The sequence below is a fragment of the Coniosporium apollinis genome (genome assembly GCF_000281105.1).
Source record: "Coniosporium apollinis CBS 100218 chromosome Unknown supercont1.17, whole genome shotgun sequence".
Classification (NCBI taxonomy): domain Eukaryota; kingdom Fungi; phylum Ascomycota; class Dothideomycetes; genus Coniosporium; species Coniosporium apollinis.
The window spans coordinates 103,847-123,907 of record NW_006913279.1 but is presented as its reverse complement, the minus strand read 5'-3'; the positions used below and the strand labels follow the sequence as shown (position 1 = coordinate 123,907).

The window sequence follows — 20,061 nt, the reverse complement described above, 5'->3', positions numbered from 1 at the left end:
ATGAGAGCTGTAGTGGTCACAAGACTTTACTAACAACATAACCCAGGCTGTACTTAGGTAACAAATCGAACGCTGCCAGGCACCAGAAGGAGCCCCTCTGCGCAGCGGGGATAGCGCAGGCACCGCACAGGTATCCCTGCGTCTTGACGGGAGTTTGAATTTAGTGCCCTGCGCCTACATGGATAACCCTAGTCGAACCGCAGGCCAATCAGAAAGCCGGTTGCCGCTTCTCGGCTCATAGCGTTTTCAATCAGATTCAGTGTCAAACTGGACTCATAATCTTGTCAATTGTAGAACAGCTAGATCGGTTGCATGGGATAGAGAGCACAAGATGCTTGGCAGTGCAGCCATTCAATGTATTGATCACCGAAGAAACCTTTGATTTGTGAACTGCGCTTATGCGCTGTCCACCTTCCGTGCGGCAACGGCCTTTTCGGAAGACCCTTGGACCTGAGGCTGACCACTTCCAGCAAGCCAGGAACTGTCTTCCACACCATCAACGCTTTCGACTTTCTCCCCTTACTCTCGAAGAAGACGCGCTTTCAACGTTCAGAAATTTTTATCAAGATCTAACTGTTATTACAAGTCAATACTATGCTGCGCGACCTGTGTATTCGCATATAACTGTATGAGACTGGTGAAGGCTACCGTTAAATAACAGCGGAGAATTATAGGGGCACCATCAACCTCTGGGATTTGCCTATGGGATGTATTCACTCTTAAGCCATGACGCCTTCTACCACTACTTCTCAGCCCTTAGGTAATCCCTCAACACGCTCCTAAGCAGATACGAAGGCGTACAACTCCACGCATGACAATAGCTGTTATTATGACAATCACCATACGGGCTCGCGCGAGGGTTCTCAGGGTCAAAGCACTCCCAGAAAGTGTCCGCACCCGCCCGCAACATTCCGCCCCAATAGCTTCGCATCAGGTCGAGACACTCCTCCTCGGCACCAGATACCGCGAGCGCTTCGGCGACGTAGTGAAAGAGATATGGAGTCAAAGGCTTGATGGCAGTTTCGGAGGCCATAGCATTCAGCAACGCTCGTTTGCAGACCTCCGGTGGCATAGCACCAGCCAGCGCCATCCACGCTTGCGAAGCCCAGGAGACCTGGTTGGCCGCGCCGCTGACGAAAACCTGCTGTTTCTCATCGAAGAAATCCGCGGCTTTGTCAGTCATCTTGGTGACGATGTCCGTATATGGCTCGTCTTTACCGAGCATCGCTGCAAGCTTGTTGATGGCTTTGCAACAGAAAATCGTAGTGCCATGCATCCCCGCGTTAGTATCTAGGCCTTCCGCCCAGTCGAGAAATTTCCACCCTGGTCCTTCAGAGGAAAACTTTCCGTCCGGGCTGACGTGGAACAAGGTCATCTTCATGCTGTTGAGAACCGTCTCCCAGAGGTCCTCCGCCGTCTCGAGATCCCTCGACGCGCAAGCATAGTCGTACACAATAACGCCGTATAGAGCTTCGTAAGTGACGATGTAATCCGTTGCTGGGGTAAGCTTCGGTTTCTCGAACAAGCAGGCCGGAAGCGAGCCGTCTTCTCGAGGTAGAGCGGCGAAGAGGTATAGACACCGCTTCACGAGCGAGTAATCTTTGAAAGTGCAGTAATTTGTCAAGGCCTGGAGGCGGAGATCGCCCGACCACAGACGACGATCCCGTCTGGGGCCGTCCTCCAGGACAGTTTGCATGCAGTCGCGGAGTGTGCGCATGCTGACTTCGTCCATCCTGGTCCAGAGCTCGTCGTCGAGATCGGCTGGTTCGACCGCTTGAGTGGGTGAGACAGCGCTCACAGCACGGACCCGGATGCTGGAGAACAAGACCTTAAATTTTGGCGAGGTATCAATGACTTGAACTCGTACATAGCGGAAAGAGTATCGGCGCGGCATGTCGACATCGCTGGGTAGCCAGTCGATGTTAATTGCTTCGTCCGGAAGCCAGCTGGTGCTGATCCAGGTGTTACAAGGGTGCAGTTCTTCCGTCACATCGTATGGCACCTCGCCGAAGGTAAGCTTCAGCCGGACTGGGGCATCGACATTGAGGCCTTCGGCAGAGAGGTGAAACGAGAAATAACCCGCTCTATGTGATCCGAAATCAAGAATGAACTCCTCTCCTCTTCCCCACTGGAGTGACTCTAGCTCGTTGATGGTATGTTTGTGACGTACTCGGCAGCCGAAGTAGCTAGATGGATCCGGCTCAAACGTTACGACTTCGAGAGGATGTTCAATCCATTCGTTCAGTCGAGGGGTCAGAGACTCGGCCACCTCCACGAATCTCTCATTGACATGCGTTGCTAATATCCGGTCCACCAGCTGGTTAGCTGGAACTTGAGGGGCTGTCATGGTGTCTGTTGCTCTGCGGAGGTCTGGGGGAAGGGTATTGGAGAAGAATCGATGTCAAAAGTCAACGTATCGCTCTGCGCCGACACAATTTCGTATTGACGGTGAGGAAGAGGGCGCTGGGCCAAGCTGGGGCAAGCCTTTCCGTTCATATCCCAACCGTCGTAGTAGTACTACTTCACGATGGTGGCCGTGTTCAGATATCCCGAACGCGTCGGGCGACTACAAGGCGAGGAGGAGTCGCAGTGCTATTAGATTGGAAGCGCTGTCCGAAGTTAGGAATGAATCTTCGAGCGGGCAGGCCCCAGGCTCGGGTTGCGGCTCAGTCGAACCCGAACGTATCGCGCTATCGTACCTGCCCCCGCGCACTCAAGCCTCCTGCATGTAGGGCTGAGATGGGTCTGGACGCCTTGGCCATCGATCGGCTTAAGAGTCGGACAAAACTTGCATGGTGGCGTCTCAACTGCACTCTCGGCCGAATACATGTGGAGGTAAGGTGCCCATACTCCGTAGATAAATCAGCAGCACCAAGCCTTTGCCAAGTCAATGCTAAACCTCTGCCAAGCATCTCGCGTTCGGGCTATCTGGTCCCAAGGGACTAGTCCCTGGTCGCCTTCGAGATGTGTGTTGTCGTCTTCATAGTCGCTGTTGTATATAAAGACCCAGGTACTCGAAGACAATGATATCCATCTCATCTCCAGAGCCCAGGCATCTCTTTCATCGCCTCTCACTCGACAAGCAAGAACAGAACCTCAACCTGCATCATGGGTCGCTTGGTAACAGCTGGCTCGGCCATCTTTCTGGCCATCGGTGGTAGGTAGTCTTAGAAGCATCCGATCAGTCTTCAAGCTGACAATCTGGCACAGGATTCCTCTTCGGCTATGACAGTGGCATCATTTCATCCACCATCGCACAACCCCTATTTATCGAGTACTTTGGCGATCCAAGCGATGCTGAAGTCGGCGGCATCGTCTCTTCATTCACCGGTGGAGCCATCCTGGGCGCGCTGTCCATCTCTTGGTTGGCAGATCTCCTCGGACGCAAGATGACTGTCTTCGTGGGAGCGGTCATCTCCGTCTTCGGTTGCGCTCTTCAGGGTGGCGCCACAACAATTGGCATGCTCATCGCTGGGCGGTTCATCGCGGGTATCTCAGTCGGTCTACTTTCGGCAATCGTGCCAATGTATTGTGTGAGTTACCAGACGACACATCAACGGTGACGAAGCGAACGGCCAGTTAACGACGCTTTAGTCTGAGATCGCAACAGCCCAGGATCGCGGGAAGCTGAGCGGTCTCTTGCAGTTTATGCTCTCGTGGGGATTCTTCGCAGCGCAGTGGCTTGGATACGGCTCTTTCCATGTCGATAGCCACTTCCAGTGTCAGTATTCCCTTCAACGTACCCTTCCTGTGCGAAGGTCATCCATCGTTTCCTTGCTGGCATAGAGACTGACTTCTTTTCAACATAACAGGGCGATTCCCCCTATCTTTCCAGGTCGTCCCTGGTCTAGTAATGGCTGCGGGTATCTGGTTTCTCCACGAGAGCCCCCGCTGGCTCATGGAGAAGGACCGACACGAGGAAGCTAGAGTCGTGCTCCAGAAACTACACGGTACAGGCGACAATGAGGAATTCCTAGACCTCGAGTTCCGCGAGATCCGGGATACGATTATAGCCGACAAGACTCGATCACAGATGACCTGGAGAGGCTTGCTTGCGAAGCCTACTTGGCGACGGAGACTTCTCCTGGGCTGCGGTGTTCAGGCGTTTGGACAGTTGTCTGGTGTCAACGTAAGTGAATCTGTTCTTCAAGTTTATCATAACCCCAAAGCTTAAACCAATCAGGTTATAAACTACTACGGTCCTCGCATCTACGAGCTGCTCGGGATTGATACGGGGACATCTCTAGAAATTGTTGGCATATCGGGGACTCTTTCCATCGTCTACTGCGCCATCGGCCTATACCTCCTCGACAAGGTCGGCCGCGTCAAGCCATTGATAGTCTCCGCGATTGGCTGTGGCCTGTCCCTCGTCGTCAATGCAGTCCTCAGCCAGTACTTCGTCCTCGACGTCGGGACGTCTACCAACGCCGCAGCGCTCCGGTCCATGGTGGCCATGAACTTTGTCTTCAGCCTGTTCTTTACCATGACCGGCATTATATCATGGGTCTATCCAGCCGAAATCTTCCCCATCGAGATCCGAGCCAAGGGCAACTCTCTCTCCACGCTGACAAACTGGTGCCTGAACCTGCTCTTTGCACAAATCTCGCCCATCGCCCTTGGACAGGTTGGGTTCCGCTTCTTCTACGCCTTCTTCGTCTTTAACATCGTCGCCATGCTCTGCTACATCTTTTTCTACCCGGAGACCAAGGGCAGGACGCTCGAGCAAATGGATGAACTCTTCGGAGACCAGATTATCCCCCACGCCTTGCAGGACGCAGAGGGTGCAGAACGCGCAATGAGCACATTCTCAGCCGCCGGCGTCGAACGGGCTGCCAGTAAATCTGAAAAGACTATTGACTTCCGCCATGAGAAGGTCTAAGACTTCTTAGGGCTACATCTTTTAAGAGCGTTGTTGGCATTAAACGAAAATCTCATGGAAGAATTACAGCGCGCGCAGGAGATAAAAGATCCGAGATACCGAGACGGTGCTACGGCGCTAGACTTGCACGTGACTTTGGTGACGGACATTGGCTGCTATCTCCGTAGCATGTTTCGGAGGCTGAAATGGCTGTCTGTTGTATTAGCGACCTCGGGAGTCATTCACTTGTTTTGTAGTACGGTACTCTACTCGTTATTGTATAAAGACATTCAATGATGAGAGGAAAAGCTGTAGCCACTCCTGATAGTGATACATATATCCAACTACGAGTCCATATGCTCTACTGAATGCTTCTGGGAGAAGAGCTTATATATACAAGCGTACTATGAGTAGCACTACGTTCGAGGTTCTGACACCCAGCAGGGTGGCCCAAGGAAAGATGTACCAAGCCGTTGTTGCAACGCACCCACACTGTCCCTGAAGGACCCGGGAGAGTCGCTTTGATTACCGCTTGGTAGTGCTTTCCGGTCGTAAAAAGGGACATACAAGACGTCTGCCCCAAAACGGATCCGGAAAGCGGTCTCTATTCGCACGCAGACTGATTGACACGCCGTTGACGGCACGTGACAACTCAAAGATGTGCGGTTGATGGGAAGTAAAGGAGAGGGCACGCTGATGTTTAGATTAATGTTCTGCCGGTCGATTCCTATGTAGTGGTGCCTGTCGGAGCGCTACTTGCTCCCGGTTCATCATCTTCGTCTTCGTCGTCATCGTCCACTTGGACGTCCATGACCCTCTCGCCTGCCTTCTCGAGAGTGCGGCGAGTCCACGTCCGGACAGCTTTCCAAACGCCCTTGAAGCAACGTCAGCAACTGAAACCTCATAGTTGCTTGGATGAGTACGTACATATAAAAACGTTCCAACTCCAATGAGTACAACGACCCAGCTGATATTCGCCAAGCGATCTCGTCCAGTATTCCCCGCACGACCCCCACCGCCCATGCCGCCCGATACTCTAATGTTCCACCATCGCCAGGGAGAGGCAAGTAGGACCTTGAGAAAGCTCAACAGGCCAAGAGAAGCGAAGCCCTTGAGAAAGTGTTCGAACCAAGATGCTGGGTCTTCTGGCTCCGCGTAACGACTGTCGCTAGAACCGCCTATTGGGATGAGGTGCTCGTAAGGATCCAGGTAGATGTTGATGATGGGATCCGCTACGAAGCCCAAAAGGAACGTGGCGAGTACGAAAAGAGTGATTGTCAACGTGATCTGGGCAGCTGTGTTTCTTCATGGTCAGCGAAAAGTTCTGGAACATGGAACAGGACAATCTCAAGCGTCCGAGTGTGACTTTAAATGTCCGATGCCAGCCCTTACCTGCACTGCTGATAATCCGACCCCAATGCATGCGTTCCAGCCTATACCGAAAGCCGCAGGTCGGACACTGCCAAAAATTCCTCCTCCCATATGCCGGGTCGGCGTGCCGCCACGCCTGCAGACAGTTCTCATGAACGTACTTCGACGATCCTTTACATTTGCACGGCCGGAGAAGACGACCTTCCTCCGAGTCGTACGTCACCGAGGGGCCAGACTGGAGAAAGCCTGGTAGGTTTTCTGAGGGTGGGTGGAACGTCGGATCGACCGTTTCCAGGCAGATTCGACAGGTTCGCGGCCGCCAGTGTCTTTGCCTCTGTCTTTCCTCCTGACTCGGCCCTTGACTCGGCTGATGGCGCGGGGTTTCTTGTTTCGGAGTGCTCTCTGTCGTCAACGGTTCGCTTGCTGTGTCCGCAGGAACATTGCTACGTGCCCCTGAGATATCGTCCGGCCAGTACCAGCCGGGCATGGCCTGGAAGCCGCTCGACGACATGGCTTTCGCTTAAGCTCTCGTTCAATTGATATGGGTAGACCTGAGGTATCCACAAGAGTGCAGTCTGTGGAGGCCCACAGGTGCCGAAAATGTATTGCTGGATTCCACGGTCGAGAGGTATTAGCGGAGGTGTTCTGCTAGGCGGTTGAAAGGAAGTCAGGTTATGCTGTTGTTACTGCTTGATCGAGTCCTCAAAAACACAGTTAGCCAGGGTCGTAGCTCTTATGACACCGAAACGCCAACACAGCCCGTGGAAGCATTCTTGAATGGGGCCAGATGTCTTTCTGGGCAGAGGCTAGAACTGGTCGAACGCCGCGGTCAAATCAAGACTTGGCGTGGCTGACAGCTTCGGGCCGAAATGCTCCGTGAGCAGCGCGCTTTGGCCGCGTATCACTAGAGCGTGCCTGCTGGAGCTTGAGCTACGAGCAAGAGCTATTTCGACCTCATCGCATTCCTCTACAGCTCTTCGTGTATACTCTGAGACTTGGCTGTAGCCCGTTGTCCCACTCGTAATCCACTGTCCGACCCGCAACATGGCGGACCGATACTCCTTCTCGCTCACGACCTTCTCACCAAGGTAAACATCAAGCTCTCAGCACAAATATAGTCCTCTAACATCACCGCAGCGGCAAGCTGGTCCAGATAGGTATGTCGTCTGTCATGTGTTCTGGAGAGCGATATTCAGCCTCGGACAGCGCTCACAAAACTCTCAGAATATGCCCTGAACGCCGTAAACCAAGGTGTCACATCGCTCGGCATCAAAGGTACAAGCCTCCATCCGCACAACGGCCTATAGTGTCTTTCTGACTCTCATCCCTCCAGCGACAAACGGCGTCGTCCTAGCCACCGAAAAAAAGTCCTCCACGCCTCTCATCGACGCCGCCTCCTCCTCGAAAATCAGCCTCGTAACGCCCGACATCGGCATGGTCTACTCAGGCATGGGCCCCGACTACCGGATCCTGGTCGATAAAGCCCGCAAAGTCTCGCACACCGGCTACAAGCGCATCTACAACGAGTACCCGCCCACACGGATACTAGTGCAAGACGTCGCGCGCGTGATGCAGGAGGCGACGCAGTCCGGAGGCGTGCGGCCGTACGGGGTGAGCCTGCTGATCGCGGGCTGGGACGAGGGGATCGAGGCGGAGGAGGCCAAGGACGCGGGGACCACGGAGGCCGAGAAGAAGCATGCGAAGGAAAGGACGGGGGGCGTGTTGAAGGGGGGGCCGAGTCTCTACCAGGTCGATCCGAGCGGGAGCTACTTCCCGTGGAAGGCGACGGCGATTGGGAAGAATGCGACGAGCGCGAAGACTTTCTTGGAGAAAAGGTTTCATGAGGGCTTGGAGCTGGAGGATGCGATTCATATCGCGCTGCTTACCTTGAAGGAGTCGATTGAGGGGGAGATGACAGGGGAGACGATAGAGATAGGTACGTTTGGTTTAGATCCGGTCTGGTTGATGGAGACTAACAAGTGCTACAGGCATCGTTGGCCCGCCGGCAGATAAGCTGCTTGGATATGAAGGCGTAGAGGGAGCCCGAGGCCCAAGGTTCCGCAAGCTGAGCGCGCAAGAGGTTGAGGACTACTTGACCAACCTATAGAAAGCTGGGGACGAGTGGACTGGATAATAACATATTTGGTCCAGCTTCAGAGGCCTACTCTCTGAAACCAGCTGCTTCAAAAAGCTATATCATAATGCATGTAGACCGGCAAGGCGTTGATATGAAAGGAGCGTCTTTACTACTAGGCCACTACTAGATGTTCGTGCAGTCGAGACAATGGTTGTGATTCTTTCGCGCAACAAACGGTCCATGTCCTAGAGCGATCTCGAAATGGTACCAAACAGGTATTGCAGGCTGGCTTAGCACACTCCTGTATCCTCACCGTACAGATGGCTCCAGTAGACATCGAGAGATATATATTGACAATAGCTTCGCGTCTAGCTTTCCGGTTAACATGGATAGTGAATTTTTGTAGCCGATGCATACACACCATGCCATTGTCACTGCGCTTACCGTCGACCTAAAAGTTCACTAAATACAGCAAAGCATTCAGTTACAAGGTGGAGATGGAGATGGAGATGTAGAGAGACGCAAGGAACACTGTGAATCTGTTATAAGCAGGACCAATGATTGGAGACTCATGACAACGGGAGTGGTGGACACGATGATGGATTGGCAGCGTGATGATTTCTAACTCTGGTGAATTCTGTCAACTGGATGGGCACCTAACCACGAGACCACAGCCATACGTAAGAGACTCTCCAGCAATTGTGTTGGGGATACGCCGGTTCGTGGTGAGCCTAAAACAATCCTCCGTTCTTCCTCGCTCTCAACATCCTTGATCCGGAGTCGCGATTGAAGTAGACGTGCATTCATGTGGTCCGAAGCTCTCCCACTGCAATTTCAGATGATGATACGCGGAATCGAATCTGGAGCTCGGTTCCTGGAACTGTGATTGCGTACCCAGGAGCCTCCAGGTAAACAATGCATGGAAATGTCGAACTGCTCTCCAGGCTCGTCGCTGTAGACGCGTATCAGCAGCAGTGATGAGCGCGTACAGGGGTCAGAAAACACACTACCTGCCCCTCTTAGGAGACTTTGAGATTATGCCATCACCTTCTGATCACAACACCAATGTCAACTCACATGCTCTAAGCTGATGGGAACGGAATGCACCAGACCACAGAAGTACACTCTTGATCGCAGGCGCTCTCTCCCTAGCCATCTTGAAAGGGAGCCGCCGTAAGGCCAGCGTGCTCGCCGCCACGTGATTGCAACACCGTACCGTTTACATCTGCTAGTCAGATCCATAACCGACAATCAAAGCACATGGTATCAATTTTCCTTCCTTACTTCACTCTTGCTGCGTCTGATAACCAGCTTCTCCGCCAATGCACCAGCCTCCTTTACTCCACGAAATCCAAACTCCCCTTCCCCACCGTTGTCGCCGGCACTTCCTTTCCTTGCTTTCTCAATTTCTCCTCGAACGCCGCAAACTCTCGCAGCGCAACCTCCTCCTCCTGATCCAATACCTGCTGCACGCCGCGGACCTCATCAATATAGTGCATAAGCATGCTCTGGCGCCAGAAATTAGCAGAAGTACACTTCACGTAGACAAAGCAAAACCCGCTCACCTCAATCCCATTCTTAAGCGTAACCGTCGAACTATCGCACGTCCGACATGCCCCCCTCAACTTCAACAGGACCTGCCCATCATGAAAGCCCCTAAACTCAATATCCCCTCCATCCTCCTGGATCGCGGGCCTGATTCTTGTCTCCAGCAGCTCCTTGATCATGCTCACAACCTCGCTATCATTCTCGTCATACTCAAGCGAGTCGCGCTGCCCGCCGCCCTGCCCGGCTTCCTCGCCTTGCCCTTCGCTGCTCCCCGCCGCGGACGCCGTCACGATCTCCCGCCCGCTCGTCACAAACTCGGTGATCAGGCTGAAGACTTCGGGCTTTACGTGCGCCCAGGGCGTGCCGGGGTCCTTGGTTACGGTGATGTAGTCCGCGCCGAAGAAGACGGCGGTCACGCCGTCCACGGCGAGGAGCTGGGCGGCGAGGGGGGAGGGATACGGCGGGGCGAGGGTGGAGCGTGGGGAGAGATACTCGAGGTAGGGGGTTGGGATGTTCTCGGGGAGGACGCGGTGGTGGGGGTTGAATTTGAGGGCCTGGTGGTGGGGCAGGTTAGCTAAATGGTACGGTTGTGGGCGGGAAGGAAGAGGAGTGAAGGACGAGGACGAGGACGAGGGACCGTACATCAGCGTTGGGTGTGGGCTCTGTCTGGATGAAGATTGTGCGCCGGCTGTTGGGGGTGGCAGGTGTGGAGGTCTGGCGCAGTGCTGACATCGAGGGTCGTTGCGATGCTGTCCACCATGTCTTCGTCGCAGACTGATGTAGACATCTCGCCAGGGGCTTCGATGCTGCAGGCGACTTGCTAATGGTTGCGACGGCGCTCAAAGAAGGTCTCGTCCGGGAGAGTACCCGAAGGGCTGATCGCGGTAGTGTGGCGGAGGCCATCGCGAAGGGATGCGGTGTGTTGGAAAGGATAGTATTGCGATACGGATTTGTTTGCAAGGGTACTTCGAGGATTGTCGAGTGAGAAATGCGTGTTCGTAGTGTGTTCGGGCGTATGGTGGAGTGTTTGAATTGCTTTCCCCAGAAATTCTGATATGACGTTTTGCTCAATTACTCAGCTGGTGAGAGTTCCATTGGTCCGTGCGCTTGGGTTGTGGAAACGAGTGCTGCGAAACGAATGTTGAGAAAACAGTCCCATTTGAACAACTCACACGCGTCACTCGAGATGCTACCGTGACACATATCAAAGTGTCGTATCCGCCCGCACTGGAACTTATGGAACAAGCAATCTCCCCACGCCCCACGCCAACCCTCCGGAGAGATTCACCTCAAGAACCGCTAGCTTTCCTGCACTACGAATAGTTCTGACTTGATCAAGTTCAACTGGATAGTCAGGCTCTTGTTCTCTATGGGCAACGGAGTAGATATTGTGTGAAGGACGTGAAACCACTGCAGTTCGGATGAGCATCAGCAGAGAGTCGTTCAACTCCTATTGTGTATTGAATGCATGAGCCTATGGGAGAAGACTGAGCCATTTAAGCAGAAAGCAAGCCCACCGACACGACCGACACCCACCAAGCCAATGCCATGTTGTAATTAAGCCAGTGGAGGTACAATCCTTCCCATCCCTCTCAAATGCGTGCATAAAGCATTATCCCGAGTATCGTCAGACGAAAAGTGAAGGCCCCCCAGCTGCTATGCATATCAGGGGAGGAAGTGAAATCAGAGCCAATCTTTCCATATCGAATCGACAAGATGAAAAGCAGAGCACTGTAGAGAACATCTTGTAGATGTGCTGATCTCATGGCTCAGCACGTGATGAAGACCTGAAAGCCTTTGAGCGGCCATCCGGTCGAGTGCTCGGCCTCAGTGAGCATAGTGGCCATCGTCGTCATCATCGTCGTCATCCGAATCATCTTCCTCGTCGTCGGACCCTTGGGTCTGAGTTTTCCAATCCTCATCTTCCTCATCCTCGTCATCTTCGGTCGGTTTAGGATATTCATCCTTCGGCTTCTGTGCGTTTATCAGCACAACACTCCTCTTGTTGGGCCGGTCAAACTTACGTGAGCGGGGATCTTTGCCCACTTCCTGTTGTCATTGTTGGTGGCAGTAGTGTTTGACGCGAAGGACTTAGACGATACGACACTGGCAGTGCCAGACGGGACTCTGCGACGGCTTTGGCCATACTTCGTGGGGTCGAAGGCGGTACCCATGAAGGAGTTGCCCGACGTGGTACGTTGCGAACCGCTGGCTCCTGCGGTACTATCCTGAGAGCTCGTGGGAAGGTTGCTGCTGCCCGGAACGCGCCGACGACCAACTTGAACGCCTTCCCATTGAGCGGGGTAACGCTCATCTTCTTCATCAGCAACAGAGCCAGGTAGGCTGACGCCGCCACCAAGAGGAGAGCCTGGATTGCCGGAGAAGTCGAGCAAAGACGCATTTGTCGAGACTTGGCTAGAGCCGTAGCTGGTAGTTGAGCCACTCTCTGATGTCTTGTCATCGATGGAGAGGTTCCCAAGGCCAGTACCGGCATCTGACATCGCGGAGTTGCTCATTACAGGATAAGCATTCTATCATATCAGTGAGCATAAACCTTGATTGATGTGCAGGCATTGCAACTTACAGAGCCGTAGAAGCCGTCCTCTCCATAATCGTCGTCGTCATCGATCCCATCGTCGACGGGATCATCACCTTCCGGTTCCAGAGCGAGCTGTTCGTTCATGCAATCCCAGCATTTCTATCAGTATTTATTGTCAGTGCAGCTGTTCTGTGAGTAGCTAGGAGCACAATAACAAGGCAGCGATGGCTCAGTCAGGCCAACTTGCAAACACAGTCAATGAACGAGACTTGGTTGTCACGTACCGCATGATCAGGCTTGCGGCGCTGTTGCTTCGCGAATGATTCCAGCCCTTTGTCTTTCCCACACATATAGCAGTGTAACTCGGTGACCTGAGCACCAGTGCACATGCGACAAGTCAACGAATAGCCACCAGTACTGCCACTGCGGCCAGACTTTGCGATGCTGTATCGCAGAGGCGCAAGCTGCTTGTTTGAGAAGTTTCCCGGTGCCTTGTTGCGGTTACAGCGGTTGCACTTGAGCCTTAGCTTCTTGTTAGCTCAGAGAAGGCAGGAGGGGTGATGTCGCTTTCGTGATTTGAGACAGGTGCGACGCGTCTTACTTGTCAGGTAGGGTTACTCTCTTCAGCCTGTGGGATATGTCAGCTGTGCGTCGTATAGTTAGAGTGTTGGGTGACTCACCTCTCAGCTGTCATGTCATTGTAAGAGTCTGTGACCGGATTGTATCCAGAGTCCTTCCTGGGCATGTTTGCGGCTTGCGCTGGTTGAGTATCGTACGATAAAGCTGCGTAGAGGAAGCTGAGTTGTGAAGTCAGTCGACTGAGAGAGAACTCTAGCAGCGGCGGTCCTTGTTACAGGCAGACGCACCGAAGGTCCGTAGAGGATGGATTGTTGAGGACGGAGGCGCAAGTGAAGGTTCGCAGACTACCGAGATCATGGACTGAGCAGAAGATCTAGTAACCACCGTTCCCGTTAACAGTAAAGGAGTCGAAGCTATATTGAGGACACTGAGAGTGGAGACGAACGAGAGAAGAGATGCAAGCCGATGCTGGAGGGCCAACAGTGGCTGTCCAAGTGAACAAGTCAATGAGTTGAAGCTCTCTTGACAATTGACGAGAGAGGCGGTTGAAGGGGTTGATAAAAGTGAAGGGGTGCCGGGGTCCGGATTAGCTCGAGACCCGAGGTTGAAGATTAGAGCTGCTATCGTGAATACCTACCCAAGGACGAAAACGCCGGTCGGAGCTTCAGAGCGGAAGAAAGTGGCGTTCATTTAGCCTGGGGACTTCTGAAATCAGACCGCTGGTAGCATGAAATGATGGGGTGATCTAGGAGTGATTCCGATGCCACGTGAACGTCAAGCGACAAGACTGTGGTCACCAGGGCGATGTTCGTCAAAATTAGGTTGAAATGAGGCGGTACGCTTGTGGAAGGGACGGGATGCAAGCATCCGAAAAGCGATGAAGTTTCAGCGGGCTTCGAGGAGACGGGACCAGACAGAGGCGTCCGAGCCGGAAAGTCGAGACTTTGGATTGTGATAAGACACCGACTCAAGTCGATAAAGTTTGGTGAGATTACTTCTCCATAGATAAGTCATGCCATGCACGCATCCTAGATGCACGGCTTGACGATCAGGCACGACAGCATGTTCAGCCGGGACTCCTATGAGCTCAGGCGGCAAGCTTGTCCCGTCCCTACTGCCGCTCAGACTCTCTCATCGATTCGAGTACATGAAGAGGTATCCATTTACACACTCCGCAGCTCAAGTCTCGGTCAATGTCTACGAACTCAGCGCTCGGAAAGCGGATGAAACAATCCTCCAAAGAACGCCGCTAGCTGAGCCTGTCATGCACGTAGCCTCCACAGCCTCCATTGAGCAGCCTTGCCTCCGCAGTCGGATCTGAGTCTAATGCAGTGAGTTCCTGAGTGTTTTCCAGTGAGTCGAGATCCTAAGCAGCCGGGACGGTGAAACATGTACCCGGCTAAGGGGTTGCCAAAGCCAACACCACCACGTGACTGCCTACGAAGTGAACAACGACTGTTGTTCGTGAATAGAATCAAAGAACCCTCGATCTCCGAGGTCCTCAAGCTGAACTTTACCTTCTTTGAAGATGATTTGAGTCACTCTCAACCTCCCGAGGCATGAATCTCGTTCGATCCTCATCGCAAGTCCACGTCACGCGTTCCCATACCGAATGTGTATTGCATTCTCGACTATCTCGGCAGCGTCTAAAACTCTCGGCCTTGAACTTCTTCTGCCGCTGATGGTTCTGTCGAGAGTTCCCAGTCGTTGAACTTCAAGCACTCAGAATCGATGCGCAAAAAGACAATGAGTCACTCATCAGCACTTCTCGGATACGCCCCCAAAAGGTCTTCGTAGCTGGCAAAGCAAGCACTCGAGAATTGGACGGGAGGGGGCCGCTGTAAAGATTTCAGGGCTGGGCAGTGAATTAGAGAGCTTCGAATCAAACAAGCTTGGACGAACAATGCCATTCTAACATAAGTCAGATAAGTTTGATGACGCTGGTACGCGCATTGCGGATACTGATAAACAGTTTGCGGAGCTCTCTCAACCTTCTCGATAGTCGGGATCGTACTGGCCAGTTTCTTCCGACCTGGGCGCTTCCATTGTGCTATGTACGCAGAGTTGCTGTGGTACACCCTGCAGATGGTGAGGTTCCTCGTGTTGATGAGGTGGCTCCGCGAGGAGACGAGAAACGTAGTTCACAGATGCCCGTAGCGGCACGGTCGAACTGTCCAAGAGTCGCTTGATGAGAGTTAGATGTTTTCCAACAGAACGCCCCCATTCTCTGCTTGAGCGAATCATAATTAAACGATCGACGATCTCAGCAGATGCTGCGTGGCGGGTGCAGCAATTGACTTTCCGGAAGCGCGGGAGAGTGGCTACGGAAAGCTTAAATAAACGAGGGGGAGCGAGAACAGCTGTGACTGCTGGCTCTAAACCAGGTCGAGAGCACCATCCTGCAGCATCTAGCGTTGCCCTCACGCTCTGAGGTTCATGACGCTTGCTTCGTCGCTCATCCGTTGCGCGTTCTCACAGTCCCATGACGCATCAGGGCATATTCTCGCCCCATCTTCCAGGCTTTGATGGGGGTGTCATTAATGTCAACCACTGAACAGCACGACCGCACGATGCATTAGGCAATGCTTGGGGGATGTATGGAGAGACTAACACGGAAGGGGACGTCAAGCTCCAAGCTCGGAAGTCGATCGCCTGGGAGAGGTCACAAAATATCGCGGGCTTTCCCGCCAAGGCTGCAGGGCTGGAGAAGGGCAGGCGGCTTCGAGCTCGCTTGGCTGCACAAGCAAACAGCAATTGGAGTACTTCATGTCCACCTGCACCCGCACCCAGCACCTCATGTGCCTGGTAACTCTCATATACGCATGTCTCTAGGCCTTAGCCGTTGTCTGTAGTACATCAGCCCCAAGGTGGCCTCCTCGTCCGTATCATTGCCGTACCATCTTCTGATTGCTCCAGGCCCAATGTCTGACAGCGTTGGCGCTGCGTATCAGCATCGCTCGCTGCAGGTCGATGCTGTCCGCCAGCCACTGTTGCACCGGCCTGCCGTGATCAGAAATTGACAGGTCGCACCATGCCAGTAACTGGCCCTTCAGGTCAAGCAGCCCGTCGTTCCGTCAGATCGTCTACGACTTCCTGCACGGAGAATCCGTCACGGCAGACCCAGCAGCAAGAACGCCGTGCGGAGAAGGCGAAGAGCTCTCAGCCGTACGTGCGTCCCTCGCGCAGCGAGTCGTTAGCCAATGCCGCTGGCAGCTCATCCTCCTCGACACAGCAAGTACCACAGCGGCCCGGCCTGAAGAACCGCGCCAATTCGGCGCCCTTGGCCCCCAGAGCAAACCGTTTGCCTGGGTCCGCATCCGACCAGCATGAAGTCCACATAACAGCTCAAAGCTCGCAGCAGCTCCAACGCGGACCTAGGAGCGGTGAGGCTGAAGATGACGCCGATGTCGATAACCATGAAATCTCCGAAGATCCCTTTTTTCAGCGGTACAACGTGCCTCAGCTACCCGCAGCCCCTGCAGCACCTGCCGTCGGGGACGGTTCTTCAGACGAAGACGAGAGCGAGGACGAAGATGAGGACAAGGAGGATAACGAGAAGAGCGGGAGCAGCTCCGAAGCTGAGGATTCTTCGGATACTGAGGGCCCGCTGTCTCCTGATCTTCTCGAAGGAGACCCTCGGCCAAGTCTCACATCTACCGAGCTTGTAAGCTAAACTACCTTGTCAGACTACACGTCAGTAATGGGCCAAAGACTAAATCCTGACCAAATTCAGTCAACGGAAGCTATTCCACGTAACAGCATGCAAGAGATCAATATCGGAGTCCTCGGCGCCGCCGGTGTTGGAAAAACTACTTTCGTACATAAAGCACTCGACCTTCGGTCTGCACCTGTCACGTCGGTAGCTACGAAAAAGCTATCTTTGGACGGCAGTACATATGTGGTCCGACTTATTGAGCTTCAGTTTGACGATCTTGATATAGAAGACGACGAACCGCTACAGTGGCCGAGCACCATAGATGATGATATCACGATGCCACGGATTGATGGGGCTCTCACATTGTACGATGTTATGGATAAGGATAGCCTGGGACAGGTGCCTGGGGCCCTGAGTTAGTATATCCTTCGTTGTGATCGGAGCTAGAGGAATCAGGTTTCGAGTTCTCCACTGCACAACATGTCGAGGTGCTGTCCGCTAATCTCTCGTACGCCGTCAGATGCCATACAAAGATTATCGTTACCTTCGGTCCTCGTCGCATGCAAGTGCGATAACCACCCCCTTCACCGGCAGGTGGATCCTGCCGATGTCGAGAAGAAAGCCAAGACATCTTTCGGCGGCATCACCGTTCTACAGAGTTCGCAAGCTGCGCCGGAAACGCAGCAGCGATGTCTGTCAGTTATGTTACGGGCGATCTTGTCCGGGAGATCTGGTGAGTGTTTGCCTCTAGTCTTTGTCTGGCCCGCAACACCACCTACCTATGTGCGCTTCAGATGTTGCACTCAATCCATTGGCCTTGCCGAAGAAATCTGCAGAACTTCATGCCACCCCAAACGCTTCTCTCGGGACATCTTCATGGCCTACATTATCCGTGCCTGCGCTGACGTTTCTTCTCGTTCAAGGTCAGCTTAAGCCCGCAGCAGCAACCGCAACGGCGGCGGCAGCGGCACGGAAAAGAGCCAGCTCTTCAGCAGTACGCACTGGCTCTCCCGCTCCTTTTATGCGAAGGCATGAGCGGGCAAGTTCGGAGTGGTCCGGTGGAAGGCTTAAAGGTCAGCCTTTCTCCCAGGAAGAAGACGTCCAGTCGCGCTTCCCTGAACCCGCCCGACCACGTCCTCAGCATCCCTCGAGTACATCTCAACAGTCATTTCTCGACCTCGAAGAATCGCCTACTTCCGAGTCACAAGATTCTGAGCGGCACTCATCTCCAGGTTCAGAGGTACAGAACACTGTGTTCGGACCACCCTCCGATGAAACTGGCTACACCTTCGATCAACTTGTTGAGCGACTCCTTGCACAGCCGCTCTCAAAGCAAGACAATAAGTTCGCAGCTATCTTCCTAGCCCTCTATCGTAAGTTCGCGGCACCCCGCCAGCTGCTGGAAGCTATCATCACTCGCTTCGAAGCCCTGGAGCACGACAAAGCTATCCAGATGATTCGGACCGTAGCCCAGCTTCGCCATCTCACCATCATGGAGCAATGGATCAGCCTCTATCCGGGCGACTTCGCACATCCAGGCACTCGCCGCACGGCAACTCAGTTCATTAATAAACTGGCTAGCGACCGTATCTTCTCTGTCGCCGCGCGCGAGATGGCGATGGATCTTGAAGTAGTTGTCGAAGATGACGACACCACCTGGGCCTGCTCAGACATGTACCACGAGAGACAGCAGGTCTCCAGACAACGCTCGCAAACATTCCTCAGCACCGCAAGCACGTTGGGCGGAAGCCCCATTGATGAGGATGCTACTGGGACTGGAGCGTCTAAATCTTCCCCCGGTACCGGCGATAGTGACAGTGAGCAAACGCTGGTAGATCTTTCAGTCGGTTCGCGCTCCACCAGTAGCTCCGCGAGCGCGTCCTCCTCCCAGACGATGCTGGACGCTGTCGAGGGCGCCCAGCGACAGGCCAGGCTCCTCGTCGCTATTCCTCGCATGTCGCTCACCAAGACACAATGGCATCAGATTATGAACGAGCCTGAAGAGTCAATCGCGCGCGAGTTGACACGCATGGATTGGATCATGTTTAGCTCCATACGACCGAGGGATCTCGATAGACACGTCAGTCTGAAAAAGGAAGAGCAGAAGAAGTATCGCAGCCTGGTGAACGTCAATCGCATGATTGAACACTTCAACCACCTGGCATATTGGGTCGCCAACTTTGTGCTGCTGAGGGACAAGCCGAAGCACAGGGCATTGATGCTTGAGAAGTTCATGAAGGTTGCCAGGGTGAGATCAGCACCTTTTGATTCCCTATGCATACTTCACGGTCTCGGAACTTGTCTTTTTCCAAGCCTGATGCCATCTCGACGAGATATTTCCTGTATGAGCTGACCTGAATTGTCCGTGACAGAAACTTCGCGAACTCAACAATTACAACGCTCTGGGAGCGATACTGGCCGGCATCAATGGCACTGCTGTCCATCGTCTTGCTGCCACACGCGACCTCGTCCCGGCCACCACCGCAAAAGACTTCATGAAGCTCGAGATCCTTATGAGTACGCAAAAGTCGCATTTTGCGTATCGTCTCGCCTGGGAAAACTCCTCTGGAGAACGCATTCCGTACCTACCTCTGCATCGACGGGACCTTGTCAGCGCCAGCGAGGGCAATCCCACCTTCATTGGCGGCGCCAAAGGAGAGGAGCTCAACACCGGTGTGACTGGCAACGAGAGGGTCAACTGGAAGAAGTTCGACATAATGGGCGAGGTCATAGTCGGTATGCAGCGAGCGCAAGGCACACCTTACCCGGCCCTGGCGAGGAACGAGGAGGTCAAGCAGCTCGTGCTCGATTTGAGAATCGCTAAGGACGATGATGTATGTGTGCTTGGGTTCACCGTAGTTTCTCACTGACTGTTCGTGCAGGAGCTATTCGACCGCAGTATCCAAGTCGAACCGTCCGCATCTGCGGTGAATGATCGAAAACGGTTCATCAACTGGTTTCAGCGATGATCTTCTCCATGCTGACCTCCTGCGAAAGTTGGAGATTTTCGTAATATCAATCGCTCCAGCGGAGAACAATGATGCTCTTAATGTGCAGGACTCCACTGGATCTTAACTAGACACTCTCTCGCCGCCACCAGCGTCAGCAAAGAATGCAAGGCCAAGTTACAGGCACGAATGGGCATTCCTTCTTCGACGTGCGACAGTGATTAGCACTAACGTAGACGGTTTGGCGGGATAGATTTGGATCGATCAATCAGGAAAAAGTCGTGCATACATCTTCGTGCACAAAAAGTATCAGGGTTCAATCCCTTTCAGGCGTTGAGACAGCCGCAGCATACCATCTCCTCAAAATATATCGTCGGCGCTTCCCTGTCACTTTTATGATCTAGTCACGTGCGTGTTGGTTTTGGCCGTTGCGAGGCGAAGCGGGAATGCTCAATGCAGGAGTTATGCTTTACGTATGTCATGATC

General features: G+C 53.5%; 7 protein-coding genes across 7 annotated transcripts; 3 read left to right on the top strand and 4 right to left on the bottom strand.

Annotated features, from left to right (window-relative positions):
• Positions 1-742: 742 nt before the first annotated feature.
• W97_03990 (uncharacterized protein) lies at positions 743-2,347 on the bottom strand (the record flags this gene model as incomplete). The annotated part of the gene is made up of 1 exon (XM_007781884.1): positions 743-2,347. One exon carries the CDS (start codon positions 2,345-2,347, stop codon positions 743-745), a length of 1,605 nt encoding a protein of 534 aa, XP_007780074.1.
• A 761-nt stretch (positions 2,348-3,108) lies between these two features.
• W97_03989 (uncharacterized protein) lies at positions 3,109-4,879 on the top strand (the record flags this gene model as incomplete). Its single annotated transcript, XM_007781883.1, has 5 exons — positions 3,109-3,157; positions 3,211-3,533; positions 3,595-3,721; positions 3,813-4,129; positions 4,184-4,879. The coding sequence occupies 5 exons, from the start codon at positions 3,109-3,111 to the stop codon at positions 4,877-4,879; spliced, it is 1,512 nt and encodes a 503-aa protein (XP_007780073.1).
• Positions 4,880-5,585: 706 nt separating this feature from the next.
• On the bottom strand, positions 5,586-6,740 carry W97_03988 (uncharacterized protein; the record flags this gene model as incomplete). Its single annotated transcript, XM_007781882.1, has 3 exons — positions 5,586-5,732; positions 5,786-6,153; positions 6,251-6,740. 3 exons carry the CDS (start codon positions 6,738-6,740, stop codon positions 5,586-5,588), a joined length of 1,005 nt encoding a protein of 334 aa, XP_007780072.1.
• A 533-nt stretch (positions 6,741-7,273) lies between these two features.
• W97_03987 (proteasome subunit alpha type-2) lies at positions 7,274-8,336 on the top strand (the record flags this gene model as incomplete). Its single annotated transcript, XM_007781881.1, has 5 exons — positions 7,274-7,317; positions 7,367-7,386; positions 7,454-7,504; positions 7,563-8,165; positions 8,218-8,336. The coding sequence occupies 5 exons, from the start codon at positions 7,274-7,276 to the stop codon at positions 8,334-8,336; spliced, it is 837 nt and encodes a 278-aa protein (XP_007780071.1).
• Positions 8,337-9,643: 1,307 nt separating this feature from the next.
• W97_03986 (thioredoxin-like protein) lies at positions 9,644-10,757 on the bottom strand (the record flags this gene model as incomplete). The annotated part of the gene is made up of 3 exons (XM_007781880.1): positions 9,644-9,814; positions 9,872-10,408; positions 10,497-10,757. 3 exons carry the CDS (start codon positions 10,755-10,757, stop codon positions 9,644-9,646), a joined length of 969 nt encoding a protein of 322 aa, XP_007780070.1.
• Positions 10,758-11,681: 924 nt separating this feature from the next.
• W97_03985 (uncharacterized protein) lies at positions 11,682-13,138 on the bottom strand (the record flags this gene model as incomplete). The annotated part of the gene is made up of 6 exons (XM_007781879.1): positions 11,682-11,828; positions 11,879-12,385; positions 12,439-12,552; positions 12,678-12,915; positions 12,995-13,021; positions 13,074-13,138. The coding sequence occupies 6 exons, from the start codon at positions 13,136-13,138 to the stop codon at positions 11,682-11,684; spliced, it is 1,098 nt and encodes a 365-aa protein (XP_007780069.1).
• Positions 13,139-16,003: 2,865 nt separating this feature from the next.
• W97_03984 (uncharacterized protein) lies at positions 16,004-19,596 on the top strand (the record flags this gene model as incomplete). The annotated part of the gene is made up of 6 exons (XM_007781878.1): positions 16,004-16,636; positions 16,706-17,042; positions 17,148-17,360; positions 17,422-18,875; positions 19,000-19,482; positions 19,510-19,596. The coding sequence occupies 6 exons, from the start codon at positions 16,004-16,006 to the stop codon at positions 19,594-19,596; spliced, it is 3,207 nt and encodes a 1,068-aa protein (XP_007780068.1).
• Positions 19,597-20,061: the final 465 nt, after the last annotated feature.